This window comes from Aspergillus tanneri, assembly GCF_003426965.1.
Source record: "Aspergillus tanneri strain NIH1004 chromosome Unknown AapTan_6_pilon_pilon_pilon, whole genome shotgun sequence".
NCBI classification, from domain to species: Eukaryota; Fungi; Ascomycota; class Eurotiomycetes; order Eurotiales; family Aspergillaceae; genus Aspergillus; species Aspergillus tanneri.
Genome location: NW_022984633.1, coordinates 2,204,707 through 2,221,177, shown reverse-complemented (window position 1 = coordinate 2,221,177; position 16,471 = coordinate 2,204,707). Strand labels below are relative to the sequence as shown.

The 16,471-nt window shown below is 49.6% G+C and overlaps 6 protein-coding genes and 1 non-coding gene across 7 annotated transcripts; 3 read left to right on the top strand and 4 right to left on the bottom strand.

Moving 5' to 3' along the window:
• Positions 1-903: 903 nt before the first annotated feature.
• Positions 904-3,402, bottom strand: ATNIH1004_008754 (uncharacterized protein; the record flags this gene model as incomplete). The annotated part of the gene is made up of 4 exons (XM_033573358.1): positions 904-2,749; positions 2,885-2,996; positions 3,085-3,235; positions 3,394-3,402. The coding sequence occupies 4 exons, from the start codon at positions 3,400-3,402 to the stop codon at positions 904-906; spliced, it is 2,118 nt and encodes a 705-aa protein (XP_033423910.1).
• A 684-nt stretch (positions 3,403-4,086) lies between these two features.
• ATNIH1004_008753 (putative glutaminase) lies at positions 4,087-4,395 on the bottom strand (the record flags this gene model as incomplete). Its single annotated transcript, XM_033573357.1, has 1 exon — positions 4,087-4,395. The coding sequence occupies one exon, from the start codon at positions 4,393-4,395 to the stop codon at positions 4,087-4,089; it is 309 nt and encodes a 102-aa protein (XP_033423909.1).
• Positions 4,396-6,594: 2,199 nt separating this feature from the next.
• ATNIH1004_008752 (LLM class flavin-dependent oxidoreductase) lies at positions 6,595-7,695 on the top strand (the record flags this gene model as incomplete). Its single annotated transcript, XM_033573356.1, has 1 exon — positions 6,595-7,695. One exon carries the CDS (start codon positions 6,595-6,597, stop codon positions 7,693-7,695), a length of 1,101 nt encoding a protein of 366 aa, XP_033423908.1.
• Positions 7,696-8,063: 368 nt separating this feature from the next.
• ATNIH1004_008751 lies at positions 8,064-8,162 on the top strand. Its single transcript has one exon. It is a non-coding gene; the product is annotated as a tRNA-Phe (tRNA).
• A 538-nt stretch (positions 8,163-8,700) lies between these two features.
• ATNIH1004_008750 (putative NAD binding Rossmann fold oxidoreductase) lies at positions 8,701-9,833 on the bottom strand (the record flags this gene model as incomplete). Its single annotated transcript, XM_033573355.1, has 2 exons — positions 8,701-9,441; positions 9,507-9,833. The coding sequence occupies 2 exons, from the start codon at positions 9,831-9,833 to the stop codon at positions 8,701-8,703; spliced, it is 1,068 nt and encodes a 355-aa protein (XP_033423907.1).
• Positions 9,834-13,930: 4,097 nt separating this feature from the next.
• ATNIH1004_008749 (uncharacterized protein) lies at positions 13,931-14,205 on the top strand (the record flags this gene model as incomplete). Its single annotated transcript, XM_033573354.1, has 2 exons — positions 13,931-14,062; positions 14,110-14,205. The coding sequence occupies 2 exons, from the start codon at positions 13,931-13,933 to the stop codon at positions 14,203-14,205; spliced, it is 228 nt and encodes a 75-aa protein (XP_033423906.1).
• Positions 14,206-14,586: 381 nt separating this feature from the next.
• On the bottom strand, positions 14,587-16,404 carry BFR2 (AATF family protein; the record flags this gene model as incomplete). Its single annotated transcript, XM_033573353.1, has 3 exons — positions 14,587-16,114; positions 16,179-16,281; positions 16,347-16,404. 3 exons carry the CDS (start codon positions 16,402-16,404, stop codon positions 14,587-14,589), a joined length of 1,689 nt encoding a protein of 562 aa, XP_033423905.1.
• Between the last annotated feature and the right edge of the window lie 67 nt (positions 16,405-16,471).

Sequence of the window (16,471 nt, the reverse complement as noted above, 5' to 3'; positions counted from 1 at the left end):
ATCTTGTCAAGGGAACCAGGCTTGGAATGATTGGTCTATGTACTGACGTCCAATGGGTCCCCCATGATATATATCATATCGTCAGCCAGAGCTTCATATAATAACCGCTCTCCCTTCCCAGAATTGTCCGTTCAAGTAAACAAGCCTACTAGCTAACTATCTTACACTCTTCTCTAAGTCTGACTCAGCACTCTGTTGCCTGGTAATAACGATATCTACGATAGAAGCATCGGGGAAGAATCTAAACATAAGCAATGAAGCTACAAGGGTATCGATATTGGTGCGATCCAGGTAAAATGAAACGAAAGAAAAAGAAACGGGTTTAAAATACAGAAAACAAGGTCCGATATTTTTTTTTTTTTTTTGTTCTTTGCTGTCTTTCTGGCTTCTCCCTTGGACTTCACCAAGAATACAAACCAAATCACTTTTGCCTTCTTCACGGGGACAGAATATGCAAGAAAGACTCCCCTTTTCCCGGTGTCGCTGCAACCAGCGGTCTTTGGGACAAGGGAGCCAATCATCCTGGTAGAACTCATCTGAAGACGAGAGGGTCTACTAGGTCAAAGGAAGAAGATACAGAACATCTCGCTCAGAGGGGAAGAATGGAGGAAACGATAAAGGAAATGTGCAAAAAAAAAAAAAAAAAAAAAAAAAAAGAAAAAGAAAAAAGAAAAATGGGCTCTGCAAATATCACAAGAATAGAAATTAAGTGATTAATTGGCACAGGTGATGAAAAATCTGGCGAGTGTAATCAAAGGGAAAGGGGAAAAAATGTCAAGAAGAGAAGGTACATGAGATGGCCGAGAAGGAGAGACCAAAGGGGAGGAAACGGGGTCGGAAAAAAACGGGGGGAAGAAAATTCAAGCAAGCAAAACAGGCTGTCCATTGATCGTATCACACAGGTCAAGCTTCACCACCGGAGGGCTTGTCTCCCGACGGGGTCGATGTAGGGGCCGGAGACTCTGCCGTTGCTCCCTTGTTGAATCCGCCGCGTCCGCCTCGTCCGCCACGTCCACCACGATCACCACGGCCGCGACCACGTCCCCCAAATCCACCACGTCCTCGCCCAGTTTCGCTGTCACTAGCACCGCCGCTCTGATACCCGCGTTGGGAGGAGGTGTTGCCGCCACGGTTGCTACCCTGCCACGTGCCTGCGTTGCCACGGTGGCTACCACGGTCTTCGAAGAATTTGATGTTGGGCTTGCGAGGTTGACCAGGGGGAGTGGGCTTCTTGTGTTCTGCAGGCTGACGGTCGAGAGCGGCCTTGGCCTCTTCCACGGTCGAGAACATCACGACGTGGTTATACTTGCCCCATTTATCGACCTTGGTCATCTTTGCCTTGTCCTCCTCGGGGAAGAGGTCACGAACGGCCTGCTCGTTGTCCACGTTCGACACAAAGAGTCCGTTGCTCTGCTTCTTCTCTGCCTTCGGCAAAGGAGACTCAGATGGTTTCTCGGGCTGCGTGCTGCCGTTAGCCTCCGAAACTGAAGACTTCTCTGGCGACGTAGGCACGGGCAGGGCACCGGTGCCACTGGGCTGTGGAGTTGCAGGTTTCGGAACCACGGGGGCTGGAGATGTACGGGCTGGAGCAGTGGCCGAGCCCTTCGTGGGTGGCTGTTGTTGGGGGCCAGGACCGGTGCGCACAGTCGGCTGGGTCTGGCCAAACTGAGGACCGGCTGGTCCAGGAGCACGGCTTGCCGGGGAAGTCATACCAGTGGATGATGGCCCAGCAGGGATGGAGGCGCTGGTCTGAACTCCGGGAGCACCGGCAGCCTGGGGCTTTCCACTTCGGTGGGCGAAGTTGAAGCCTTGGGCACGCATCTCCGTGGCGATACGTCCGGCTTCAATCTCGAGAACCAAGAAACCAAATGCAGCGTCAGCAAGGTTGAAGTTCCACATGTTCTTGAAAGCGCTCTCGTCGACCTGACCCGCGGCATTCCCGGGCCCAGCCGGTCCACCGAACGGATTTCCACCGTTGGCGATGGTGGGCATCTGATTCACCACATTCAAAGCATTGTCCAACAAGGTCTTCTGGGCCTCGTTGGAGGAAATGGCGGCCTCCACCTCACCCCGGACAGTTTCCCAGACGTCGTTGAACGATGCTTTCGAAGCAGCCAGCTTGCCACGGTAGTGATCAAGAGAAGGGTTCACAGAGAACTCGTTGTAGGACGAGCCGTAGCGGAAATGCAGACCGGCGGAGATGGAGAAGTCGGCCTTGAGGGTCACAGAGAGCTGGTTCAACATTCCCTCACGAGCGGGTGATGCATGTGTGACAAAGATGCGTGTTTCCGATGGGTCGTACACGCGGTTCGCGGTGTCTATCAGCTCACCCATCTGAAGCAAGGTCGTCCACATGGTGCCTTGGCCGCCGGCAATCGTGGTTTTGCCCTCGCCGTTATCAAACAGCTTGTGCATCACCACGGCGCCTCCCAGTCCCAGCAAACGCAGCTTGACTCCGCCAATGTCCAGCAGCCGTGAATTGGCCTCGTCAATGATGTGCAGCTTATCTACCTTGTACTCTCCGGAACGGAACTTCTCCAATACCCGAACGTCTTCACAAGCACCCCAAACGGTATATACCGGGACATCGAGAGTAATCCGCTTATCGAGCAGCATCGGAAGTTCTGAGAGGGGTAGCTGGTCAGGTGTGAATCGCTGCTTAATCGATTGCTGAGGGGGGGTTTGAGCAATGGTCCGCTTCACATTTTCAGGAAGCAGAGGAGAGTATTGGGCCACATGCTTGAGGGTCCTGTGATCAGGTTAAAATTATTAAACATTTGATTCACCCAACATATTTGGTATTTTGGTTGTAGAAAATAGAGGGGGTAAAAAAATGAAGAAAAAGAGGAGTGTGCAGAAGAACAGCCAGAACACATATACTTACTTGTCTGCAATCCGTTCCAGCGAGGTGTCATCATAGAAACCAAAGTCACCGGTGTGGATGATATGATCAGCACGGGCCTGCTTGGCCAACTCATTCAGAGACCTCAAGTTTCCTGCGTAACACAAAAAAGAGAAAAAAGCAACCTAGTCAGCTACTTTTTCTCCTGTAACGTCCGTTGAATGTGCGCCATGGAAACCTACCTCGAACATCTGCGATGCACAAGACTCTGACAGGACCGTTCTGGATGACCCGACCATTGTTCGGAAGAAGGGGGGCGGCCCCAGGTACAGGACCAGTCGCACCGTTTGGAAGAGGATAGCCTTGAGGACCGAAATTGTGCGGAGGACGGGGCTGGAGAATGGGGTGAGAAGCATTAGTGGAAGAGACTTCTTTGGTGCGCGCGTAAGAATGGACCAACGCGTGGTTGAGGGAGGGGGATTGCCATGACGTTGACCAGATAGCTTGATTGGAAAGAAGGACAAGGGAAAAGAGATAGAAAGACGACATACAGAAGCCATGAGTAGGATCTAATTCAACCGGGGGTGGAGGGAGGAGGGACAAGAGAAGAGAGCGTGGAAGTCTATTAAGGCAACGAAGCTGGGCCCGAAGAAGGAGAAAACGGGGAAAGAAGAGGAAAGCAAAGAGACAGGAAAGTAGAGAGGGAAGAAGAAGAAAAGGAAGACGAGAAGCAAAAGCTCAACAAGCGGCGGTTTGGATGCAGCGAAAGAGAGGAAGAGCGAGAGAAACAAGTCGGCCAACTCGCCGCTTAGGTAAGCCCCCAGGGGCAACCGGTCTCCGCGCAGCAGTAAAAAAGCAAGGGACGCTCCAGTCGATTCAATTGCCTGGGGAGCAGGGTGCAAGGCAGCTCAAGAGGTTGGCATCGATAATATGAACGGTCGGACGATGTTCTTGAGTGGGGGAGTAGTGTGTTTATGGTGTTGGGATGAGCCCTTTAACCTCAAGGCCTGTCATCGAAGCCAACACCTAGGAGCATCAGACCTCTCTACCAGAAGGGCTTTCTCTACGGTAGGTGATACGTGCCGCATATACTTCTCTATTACCATGTCGGTCATATTCTCTGCAATTATACTCGTATACAGCTAGCTCGATCACACTCTATCCGAACCATGGTCATTCCCAGGGCCGACATATAGCCCCATTCAGGACGTTACGGCATTAGAGCTCTTCGCCATGTGGCTCTATCAGTTTTTGCCTTCTTCTATATATTCCAAGTCGTGGATGGCCCGGGACACCGCGTCCCGAAGCGATTTGGGCCCTTCCGGCGCCATCAGCGCAAAAATAACCGCCCGCCGTGGGTATGGGCAGGCCGGGCTCTGACTCATGGCTGATGTGGCAATATATTGATTTAAAGGCCAGTTATACTTGCCATTACCCATGAATGCCCACAGGTCATTGACAAACTCACCCCGGGTGTTGGTGTCGAACGTCCCAGCCAGCCATGTTTCAATCGGATTTGGCCCAGTCCTGCCGGTGGTCGAGAGGAACCTCATATTCACCGCGCAGTCCTGAAAAAATACTTCCCATCTTATACGCCGCTGTTGGGAATACTTGTAGGTCCAGAAGCACATCGAGATATAAATTGTACGGGGTCTTCCACGACGTTGGATTGTTAAGATATTGCAGTGTGAAGGGCTTTTTTTCCTTATCGTTCCAACCCTTAAGCAGAGAAAAGGAACGCTCGCTCATCGTCAACTCCAGAGTATTTACCCAGTCTTGTCAATTTCCCAAAGGCTTTAAGGCCAACTACAGCTTTAATGGCGAGATTAGTTTCCTCTGCCAACGGCCCCGCGGTGCCATTGGAACACAGCTGCCTTGCTATGTCAGCCTGCGTTCAACCAGATAGTCCGCATAGCCTGTCAGTAAACCTGTATCCTGTGCTGTCTAGTTTGTATCACAGGTTGCACGCATGTAGGCCAGGGCTAGCACTGTCAAGTTTCGAACTGTTCAAAAGGCAGAGTCTCTGGAGTTGGGACAATATGCCCCCATACCATGAATCCCGTACGGCTGCTGCCATCGCCCCTCCGCGAGATATCTCGTCATAGCCAGCAAGAGTCAGATGTAGTTGGGGTCCATTATGTAATCTATGTGGAAGATAGTCATGATGATATCGGTGTTGACGTTTCGATCGGACAGGATGAACACCGAATGAGTTATATATTCAGCGCGGCGAGCAACAGCTAAGTGGATGTCACTTCCAGGGTTTGTTACACCCATAATATTGTATGCTTGGCAATTAGCACGTTCCATAATGAACCAGGTGAGGCTCTGGTCAGCACAGAACCAGTGAGAGCACCTATGATATTTTGGAAACCAAGGTACATAATGCAGGTGCATTGGGGAAGAACCTCCTGCACATCTGAAACATACGCATCGAGCAATAAAGCTTAGTTGGAAGTTAAGCAATCCCAGGAGAACCCCTGTCCGTGGCTATCGATTGTATTTGGTCATAGAAGCTGGGGGAGTGTTGCTCCAACGAGGAACACAACAGAGCTCACGGTGGGTCGACAGAGATGTCAATTCACTGAAAATGCAGCAGAGATTGGATTAGCAAGGGGAGATTGTTATTTCGATTCGGTTACTTTCCCAATGGATATGAATAGTGGTCGGAGAAGACTAAGGAGATAACTGCCAAGAGAATAGAATCGAGGTTGAAACCAGTGGAATAGACGAATGCCAGTAAACTAGACGATGAGCAGTGTTATGGGAAGCCCCGCAAAGAACTTCGAATAATTGATGCCCAAGGGCAAGTTTCCTTAGCTTTTTTTTTTGGTATAAGAAATGTGTATCCGCACAAGTTTCTATAGTTAGTATTCTATAGGATGTGGTTGAGGTGATGTATCTTTCATATTCTGTCTCCTGAATGGCATTTGTTTGGTTTATCCCACCCAACTCTTTTCGACAAGAGAGATTGATTCTCCAGGTATCCAACCGTTTCTGACTTCGGAAATGAGTGTCCTCCCAAGCGCCTCATCCATGCCCCCTTCACAGGAATTGTACATCCTCTGGGCTAAATATTCTCCAGGTTGGTCGCAGCAGATATCGAGTCGTTCGACCACTGGATGACAGGTTCAAGCGGAGACATCCTGTCATTGTCAGCTTTAATGCCGAAATTTAGCATCAGATGGCGTGATCCCGGATTGTCTGATGTCGGAACACCTCATTACCTGTGCGACTGATCATGAGTGGGTTGTAAAGTAATCCACTAAGTACTTAACACACAGGGCATCTTATCGGACTCCGAGGTAAGCATTGCAACGAAAATCCCGCCGTCAAGGTCGACTACGTTCAGCAGGCGCGGTTGTGGCGATGACGTGACACGTCCCCTTAGATATAAGATTCGGCCTACTGTCAACCCTCTAGTGAGACATTAGCTGTACATTACGGCCTGGACTATGGAATTCTCTGCTCTTCCTTCTGTTATACTCACTGGAGAGCAGAAGCTGCAGTCGAAAGGTACGATTAATAATATAGGCGAATGCTAACTATCTCACAAAGGCGTGATTTTGTGGCCGTTGTCGTCATCTTCCATCGTTCATCGCGTGCGCACTTGGGTATAGTGAGCCAATCACGATGCGCCATAGCCAAGTTGGTAGTCGTGCTGAACAACTATATAAAGGAGGGCTGTTTTCGGGCTGTCAGATTTCCAGGCAGCAAGTAGCAAGTCAACGAGGAAGATACGCAATATCAGAATGCCGACAGAATTTATCAGCTTGACGTTCCCCAACGCATCCACGGAGATCAATCCAATTCCCAATCCTTCGATTGATCCTGATTATCTTGTCCGCTATGCGCGGACGCTGGACGACTATGGCTTCAATTACACGTTAGTGCCTTATGATTCATCCTATTTTGACCCCTTCACCATCGGTGCGACAATTGCTTCGGTGACCAAAAACATCAAAGTCATCATTGCACTTCGACCAAACACATTATATCCGACCGTGGCCGCGAAGGCCCTTGCGACTCTAGATCAACTCAGCTCAGGCCGGGTGGTTGTCCACTTCATCGCTGGGGGTAGCGATGCCGAACAGGCCAAAGAGGGCGACTTTCTAACCAAGGAGCAGCGGTATGCACGCTTGGAGGAATATATCCGGATTCTGCGCCGCGCATGGGAGTCTGCGGAGCCCTTCGATTGGGAGGGCACGTATTACCAGTTCAAGCAGTTCAGCAACAAAGTCCGACCGACCAATGGGACCATCACTGTGTCTGTGGGAGGATCCTCCGATGAGGCATACCGCATTGGAGGATCGCTGGCTGACATCTTCGGACTCTGGGGAGAACCACTGAAGGAAACGAAGGAGCAGATCGATCGCATCTATGCCGAGGCGGCACGTGCGGGGCGGCCCGGGACCGACCGGCCTCGGATTTGGGTCACTTTCCGGCCCATCCTCGCCGAAACTGATGAGCTCGCCTGGGCCAAGGCGCATCGCACGCTGGATGCGTTAACAGAGAACCGAGCCAAGGGTCAGGGAAAGGCACCCGCTGGTGCTCCGCCTCCACAAAATGTCGGTTCTCAACGGCTCCTTGATATTGCCAAGCGTGGTGAAGTCCAGGACCGTGCGCTGTGGTATCCTACCGTCACGGCAACGAATGCGCGAGGAGCGTCAACTGCACTGGTTGGATCTCCACAGACCATTTCCGACTCGATTCTCGACTATGTGGATCTTGGGGCTGATCTTATTTCTATTCGGGGCTACGACAACCTCAACGATGCCATTGACTATGGACGCTATGTGCTGCCAAAGGTTCGTCAGGCTTTGAAGGAACGAGAGACTGGCTCTGCAGCCTGAAGGGGCAATTGCTCTGATTATGAGTCTAAGTTATTCTATAAATTCGATCTATTCATACCGGTACATATCCAAGCAAATCATGCAATCATGGATGCTCATGGGTGCTTAAGCTAATCAGTAGTATAATGAATACAAGCTTTGTGGTACCTAACAATATATCTCCCGAGTCCCATAGCTTGGACCCGCCAGATAAGTAGTAATAAGGCAGTTATACTCGTATAGATAGAGCGATGTCATGAGTGGCACTTGTGCCCACAAAGTGAGAATAATTGGACAAGCATTCCCTTGCCTTGCAGGACACAGTTAAAAGTCGAACGAATATACCCTGGTTTGTAGAACAAAATAGAGTGGAAAGTCTTCATCCAGTCGGGTTGATAGCTCAGTTGGGAGAGCGCACGACTGAAGTTCACTTCATTCAGCCAGATCTGGCAATCGTGAGGTCACCGGTTCAATCCCGGTTCAGCCCATTAGCTTATAATTTCCGAAAATTTTTTCCCAGCTCAAATAATAACCTGTCTGTCTGTCTGGGTTGCGCAATTTTTTTTTTTTTTTTTTCTTTTCTGCTGGTGGTTGGTTGGATAGAGAATAGAGAAGATGTATGTACACAGTAAAGTTGCTTTAGCAGCTTGTTGTAATAGATGTGGCTATCTTTTGTCTAGGCGCAAGGCTACTTACTACTAATAGGATTCCCTCGCTGACCACACGGTATATCTGCCAGCCGAAGCTCGATCCCGGTTTGGAACGTCAAGATACGTGTTGTATATGTTGCCGGTCTGCTTCTCTGCTTTATTTCATCTGTTGTCTGTTTACCTACCTGTATTCGAGACCAGTGCCTATTAGCCTGCCTGCCTCCCTGACACCTTCAATGAATTACTATACGGTAGCGAGAGATATAAGAGAGACAGTGTGTCTAGAAATGAGCTTGTATAGTTATCTCTCCAGCTTGATATTCCAATCCTTTTGCATAAAATAGCTGTAGAACATAGATACATCAACTACCCTTTCCTACAGCTGAGCCTTTTCTACTCTCCTTCCAATCTCATCAAAATGAATCTGCTTTCCAGTGACCAAGGCTTCTTGCAGGTAGGAACCAATTTCGACCGCCTTGACTGCATTGGTCAACTTGATCGGGAGGGAGGTGTTGTCCAAGCACGCAGCAGTAAACTCATTGGCCTCCCTCACGAAGGCAGGGCCGAATCGGCCGACAAAGTTAGGCGGGACTTCACGAGTTATTCCACCCTGGTGGTAGAAGTTGACAAAGTTACGCTGGGGGTTGATGTTCACAGACAGCTTGCCCTCCGTGCCAATGACTTCCGTTGTATCCTCCTGGCCATGAGGCATCATGCGGGAGCAATAGTAGTAGGCGATTTTACCGTTATGGAATTCAACGATTCCCACCGCATTATCGTAGTCGTTGTACTTCTTCAACTCCGGTTGAACAGCCGTGATCCCATGCGCGGAGATACTCTTGGGAATCGCATCGTCACCGAAGAACCACAATGTTAGGTCAATGTCATGGACGGACATGTCGACAAACACGCCGCCAGACCACGCAGCGTAGGCGACGTAGAAGCCAGAGGGATCAAACTTGTCACAAGTCTGGCTTCGCACAATGGACGGCCGTCCAATCAACCCTTGGCTAATCTTATCATAGACCTCGCGGTAGGAATCATCAAAACGTCGCGAGAATCCACACATGACTTTGAGTTGGGGCTTGATTTTGGCTTTTTGAACAACCGCTTTACACTATCAGGGACCAGTCAGTATGGAAAGAGCATTCTATGTCGAAAGAGTATTAATGAAAGGCATACAACTTCAACGTCAGTTGACAATGGCTTCTCACACAGGACATGTAGATCACGATCGATTGCTTTCATCGTCTCCTCAGCATGGACAGAAGTGGCTGTTCCGATAGCCACTGCTGCCAGTCCGGGATGGTCCAACATCTTGTCGTAATCATCGTACAGTCTTACTCCATATGGCTCCAAGTTCTGTCTACCCCAAGCAAATTCTGCCGGGTCTGGAGTAAAGGCAGCAACCAGCTCAGCACGGGGAGTCTGGTGCAAGAAATTGTTGGCATGGATCTTGCCGACACGGCCCAAGCCTGCCAGGCCGATTTTGAGCCTTTGGATGGTCATGGTGAGAGTCGAACGTTATACGCGAGGGAGACGTATACTATAGGATTTAGAATACGCAAGATAAAGACAAGCACTTCACGATGGGTATTGGAAGTAGACATTCAGTTGAGGGAATTTCTGGGGGGTTTTATATGCACGACGTCTCTAGCGGAATCCATTGCTCTGCTTTCTTGGTTTTCCCACCAAGCACAAGGTAAGTTTATCCATTGTCGTCCACATGAGTCCGTAGGGTGGCCACAAATGGGAATTGAAGAAGATCGTGGACGGCAACTGGAGACGGAGAGACTTTCCAGGAGAGACGGAAAGACTTGCCCTGTCTCTAGAGGTAGCGGATTATCGTGGGTTCCGGGAGGATTTCGTGTTTGCAGGGAAATTTTTGCGGGGATCAGCTCTCCCTGGCAATTCTCTCCGCATTGTTTCTCTCTGTGGAACTGTTGAGATAGAAGACGCAGCGCCATGTCTCCGTCTCCAAAAAAGAGAACTCGTCTTACTACTATCTGGTATTTGTCATCCCCACCCACTTCTTCCAGTGGTTTGCGTACTAAGGCATGGTACTACCTGATGGTGCAGTCAAAGATGTAGGGGTAAGTAGAAGACGTCGGAAATCACACCACTCTCGTAACTCGAATAGAATTGATCTTTCGGGCTATATAAAATGGACTAGATCAGTCGGCGCTAATTAAAACGATGCACCATAGCCCGTCACTTAAAATGTGTGTATATTCCCATCACCTTGGCTAAGCATACTCCTTACGCAGCCTGTAGGCGATTTAAACCTACCGGCCTGCAAACATTGCAAGCTGGCCAAGGTCAGCTGCGAGAGGGGCTTTAATGTCAGGTTTCGCAGTGGGCTCGACTTGGATGATGATCATGCTATTTCATTCCCAGAAGCACAGAGATGGCCTCGTCTAATGGAACACCGTGGGTTTACAAGTATCGAATATGCCATGAAACTCCCTCGCTAAATCCTCTTTGAGTGGAATTTTATGATGAGACCTTGGAGATAAAAAGTCTTTATAGAGTAGGAGATACTCAAGAAAAACTCCAAGGGGAAGACCGCGCCGGTGTTGCCAACGCCGATTCTTCCTTGATACATCGAAGCTCTGAGCAGCTTTATCACTCTCAACCGGAAACGCAGCAAGTGCTACTGGCACACCAGGACTTGGATCGGCGACCGTCTGGTATTTTTTTTTTCCCTCTTTTTTTTCCCTCCTTTTATGCCTCTTTCATTTGCGTTGAACTTAACCAATGCGTAGCTTCGTTACACTATTCAGGATTGGCTTCGAGCTTGTACGGCCATAGTCTAAACAATTCACCTTCGACAAGGAATTGTCGAAACGATTTCCCAACGACTCAGGGATCTTTCAATGAACGAGAGGCTACGCTCATGCGCAACTATGTGGAGAACATGGCTTTGTGGGTAAAGAAATCATGCAGAATAGATATATACCATGGGGTATCTTTCCCTCTTATATATTAACTCAATCGAAAGGCCGATATAACAGACCCTCAGAGGCACTTTGAAGTTGAAGTCCCACTGAGAGCAATGCAGAATTCAGTGCTGCGCTTTGCAATATTTGCCTTCTCCTCTCGTCATATGAATAGACAGAGAAAGAGCAATACAGCCGAGGCGTTACAGTACCACAATCATTGCCTTCAGATACTAATCCCTGCTCTTTCGGGTGCCAGAGACAGTATTACTGACGTTGTTCTTGCTACTGTTGCAATCCTCCGTCAGCACGAAGAAATGGACTGTGGGTTTGCCTGTGCCCTTCATGTGTTGATTACGTAGACTTACCAGTTACAGCTGAGGATAATCAGTTCCACCTGACAGGCATAACCCATATACTAAATACAGTATCGTCCTTTGGATCGTCCGGGGGTTTGGGGGAGGCGGTAGCTTGGCTCTGTCTTCGTGAGGACATACATATATCCATTACGTCACAAAAGCCCCTACGGGCGGACTTAGACAGCTTTAGCAGCTCAGACATATTTCATAGGGACGATGACTTTGCTTGGGCAAGCCGAATGGTCTTCTTATTGGCCAAGCTTCTCAAATGCGTATTCAGCTACGGCTCTGTGACACATCCTGCTATGTTACAGAGTACTAGTGAAAAGATTGAACATTGGCATGCGACCAAACCACGTACCTTCGAACCTATCCATTTTACTCCACGAGATAGGGAAGCCCACAGGCATTTCCCAGGCATTTGGATGTTACTACCTGTCCATGGTATGCTTGTTGTTCCAGTAGCTGAGGACTACAAACTCACAGAGGCGTTGCAGTGATCGGTGTTCAGTATTATCATATTGCTAAGATAATCCTGGCATTCTCTTGTGGCCAGACTCCATCTCCTGCATATGAGGTCTTCAAGAATTCTCGCTCTATTGAGGTACGGCCATCAACTACGCATGCAACCTGCTCTTCACCTAATAGTTATTACTCCAGAGAAATGTTCGACAACACCTATTTACTGTGCTTGGCCTGGCTAGGTCAAATATAAAGGCCGAGAATACACTTTTTACCGCACGACATAGCTTAGTGGCCTGTAAGTGCTACCCTTATTTTCTTGATGATCTCATTGCGCGACTTCAGTTCCTCACTAATCGCCTTCTGCCTAGGGGGCTGGGTTCTCCGTCAAAAAAGCAGATCAAGACGCTGCAGAACAATTATTAATTGATATGGAAGCGAGAACCGGCTGGGATGTTGCCCATTTGATCCAGTCACTGCGGGAGCAGTGGCGGGAGGAATACTCGGACGAATAGTTTGGAGCCCATCATTCTTCTGATAACACTTGTTTTTAAGATGATACCAGCTGGGATGTGCTGAGCCCTACTATGCTCTGTCTGCCCAAAATGGGCCACCTCTCTCTCATCCTATCGTGTTCTTCAGAAATCCGCTTGTTCCTGCGAAGATGACTTCTCAATCGCGGGTAACGGAGTGGATCATATTGATACACGGACACGCTTGGAATAGGAAGCATGATTCTGCGGTTTTACTGATGTTGTTTTCTTTAATTTCCGACCAAAGCAAGAAGTTGGTGTTGGCAACTGAACGCTGACTAGGTCCTTGGTCCCTTCACATCACAGTGTGTCTGGCTGTTGATGCAGTATAGTTTCCTGGGCTGGGCCTGTCTTTCGGATCCGGTGAATGCCTTGAACCAGACTCGGATAATCCCAAAGAAGCCCAGCAGGCAAGCTCGGGCTTTCTAAGCGAGAAGCATGGAGACCCCTTTCCACTCAGAAGCGGTAAAGGATATCGCCGCGATGGAAGATTAATCTGGATGGAGGCAATGGCAAAATATTCTGCATGAGCCTGGCTCCCTGTGCTCCTTTCCTGACCTTTCACACGGCTCCACTACCTCTGCATGCTGCGCAGCTCAGTCTTATGGACAATTATGCTTGGCCCAAGGCATCTACAGAGCCAGTCTTGCATCTCGCATGTCTGAACTAAGAGATTCAAACAGCAAATTTTTGCCTGATGTTCCAGTAAGTGATCATCGCTATCTATCCAGGTACCGGGGTGCCTGACACGCCGCGTGATCTCCTATCTACCGGATCTGTCTCTCATACCCTTGTCCAGGCTCACGGATATCGAACGGGATTGAGCATATCGTCCATTAAGTCAATTGAACATTGTGGCTAGGGGTAACGCTGCCCAATAATCACATAACGCCCCCCATTCTCTCACTTATTTTTGTCCAGAATCGCTCTGCAAGAGGCAATTATTTCTCTCTAAACCCCTGAGTGGATACGGTTCTCGCAGACGCCTTGATGTCGTTTCTCTGCCTGTGGAGATCTCGATTCTCGTCATCTGCAGCTCACGGCCCCTCCTCGGTAGACATTACCTCGATGCATACTTATAATAGCCACAGCGATCCCATCCCAGCGAAAAACAGCAAATATGTACAACTGTCGTCTAACAGCAAAGTACAGAGAAGACGCCAAGCATCGGTGAAACCTGCTTCGAGCACTTCTGCACAAGAGCCTGCCTTCATTTAGCAAGATATTCATCCACAGCAGAACAGCTCTGCTTGCTAAATCGACTGTCCCTCACCGACCAATCAACCCGGGGCTTATTCCAGGAGAAAGGCAGGATGGATCGGAGCACGCACATCCCGACCAGAAACAGTGTTCTTCCGGGATACAACGACGTGAGCGGTGCAGTAATCGTCGATTATAATGGTCTTCCTCATTTTCTCTCCCCCTACGAAAAGCGAGAAAGGGAAGTAAGGTTGAAACTTGCTGTGCATGAACGTATGCTAAGACTCTCCAGACGGACGTATTTCTCTTGGAAGCACCCATGTCCCGGCACTGCATTGCCGCAGTACTCGTCCGCAAATACGAAACGACCACAGCGATCATCGAATGAAGGTGACTGCGGTTTAACAAGTGCTGGTCTCGAAATGTAGCTGCTGGATTGCTGTGGCTGCTGGATTGCAGTCGTGATTTCATCATCCATGACTTTTTTTTATCAGTCAACCAGCGGCAGTTGACAGTTGACACCTAGACATTGAATTTTATCTTAGGGGCTGGTTCAGCCTCACTGAGCAGCGCTAGTATGTTGAAGGGATTATGCATGGGATGCTTTATGATTTATGAGTAATGAGATTGAGATGTGTTAGGGTAACAGGAGGAAAAAAGGACTGGCTGCCTGGGGATATAACTTTCGGTCGAAATGATATTTGCAATTCTCGAATAGCTACCTGATATGCATCCGTATATATCCAAAGAGATACACCTCCACATATACCTAGCTCCTGAAGAGCCTCAGTCCGCCTTCCTCACGATCCTCATCGCTCTCGACATCACTGCCATCCTCCTCCTCATCGCCTTCCCGTAGTAATCCACTAGCCGTCTTTCCAAGCAAAGACGCAAAAAACTCCTCCCGTGCGTGGCTGGTCCAAGAGCCCCGATCTTCCGGCGCCATGAAGTTCTGCAGTTTCTCATGGACATCGAAGCGCATTTTACGTCCCTTGGATGCACGAGTGTCGACATCCCTCTTGACCTTGTCCTTGCGCATTCCAGTCACTGGATGGACGGAAAGACGAGAGGGAAGCTGAATATGCAGGGTGTCAACGCCATTAGTGATGGCATCCGAAGAGGACATGCGCTGCTCAACGAGATCCCGCAGCAGAGACTGGTAAAAGATGGTATCGTCGTATATGGGCTCGTAGTCATCGTTGGCCCCAGAGGGACGGCTGTTCACTGTACGAGAACGCTTAGCCGTACGGTCACCGGTTTCGGATGCGGCCTGTGCATCCAGAACAGCGGTGATAGCCTGTTGACCGCTGGCCGCGGAGCCCAGAAGTTTGCCGCGTGCATTGGGGGTGGTAGCATTGGAGCCACGGACCTTAAGCGACCATTTATCCAGGACAGCTCGACGATGAGTACTTGAGTCGGACTCGAGATCTGTCATGCGCTTCCATAGCGAGACCGAGGACGTGGTGGGGGATGCAGCAGCAGCCGGTCTCTTTCGTTTCTTCGACTCGTCTTGAGAATGTGCATCCGCAAGAGCAAGCCGCAAGTCCTCCAGCGTAGACCAGAGCGCCAGGGCAGCCGACTCAGCAGACTTGATGGCTCTTCCGTCGACATCCTCCGTTTCCTTGGCTGCGAAAGACAACTGATTTATGGCGGTCAGACCCTTCTGCAGCTTGATACGGGTATTGAGAAGTGCGTCAAATGTCGCCCGTTGCTGCTTGACTGCCTTTCCTTTGGTTGCGTCGGATTTGGCTGCTTGCGAGATGGTCGCTGCGATGGTCTTTTGGTCCGTGGCCATCAGTCTGCGCAGTTCCTCTCGATCATCGGATTTGGATGTTGGGGTTTTGTCAAATTTAACGCGATGTTTGGAGGGTTTGGCATTTTCTTCCTCGTCATCATCGCCCTCGTCCTCGTTTTCATCCTCATCCTCGTCAAGATCTTCGTCAAGATCTTCGTCCTCGTCGTCAAAATCTTCATTCGAGTCCTCCTCGCTCCCGTCAATCTCTTCTGACCCATCGGTTTCCATATCGTCGGGATCCTTTTGCCGTTTTACCTTTTCCCCAGATATCTTGGGCTTTCTGGCAATATCCTCGTCGCTTTCTTCAGACACCTCCTCGTCGTCACTTCCAAACTCGAGACACTGTTCGTCATCATCGTCCTCGCTATCGTCCTCTTCGTCGCTGGAATGGGCCTTGAACGGATCGTCGTCGCTTTCGACTTCGAGCTCATCTCTGCTGACCTTTGATCCCGCATACTGTTTCCCCAGATTTATCGGGCCCGGCTTCCGAAGCTTTCCTTTGCTACTGGATGTCAGCGCCAACAAAACAAGGGAAGACCGAACAACTCGCAGAACGTGACACTAACCCTACAGCTTGATAATGCTCTCGACCGGCATTCTCATCCACGTCTTGACCACCCTCGTCGTCACTTTCCGGTCCACCGCGATCCAAGTCCTCAGGGTCAAAATCTAAACAAAAGTTAGTTCCCTGTATGCGAAAACAAGAATCCCAACAGGAGCAAAACAGCACTGACCTTTGGGAGTGGGATCGTCGAGCTCAGCAATTTGCTCAGCCAGAGATTTTGGTCCCATCTTGACGTGACACTGTCCTCTGTCTTTCGGGAATAAAAGAATTGAGTGAGCGTTGGATAGATCGTCG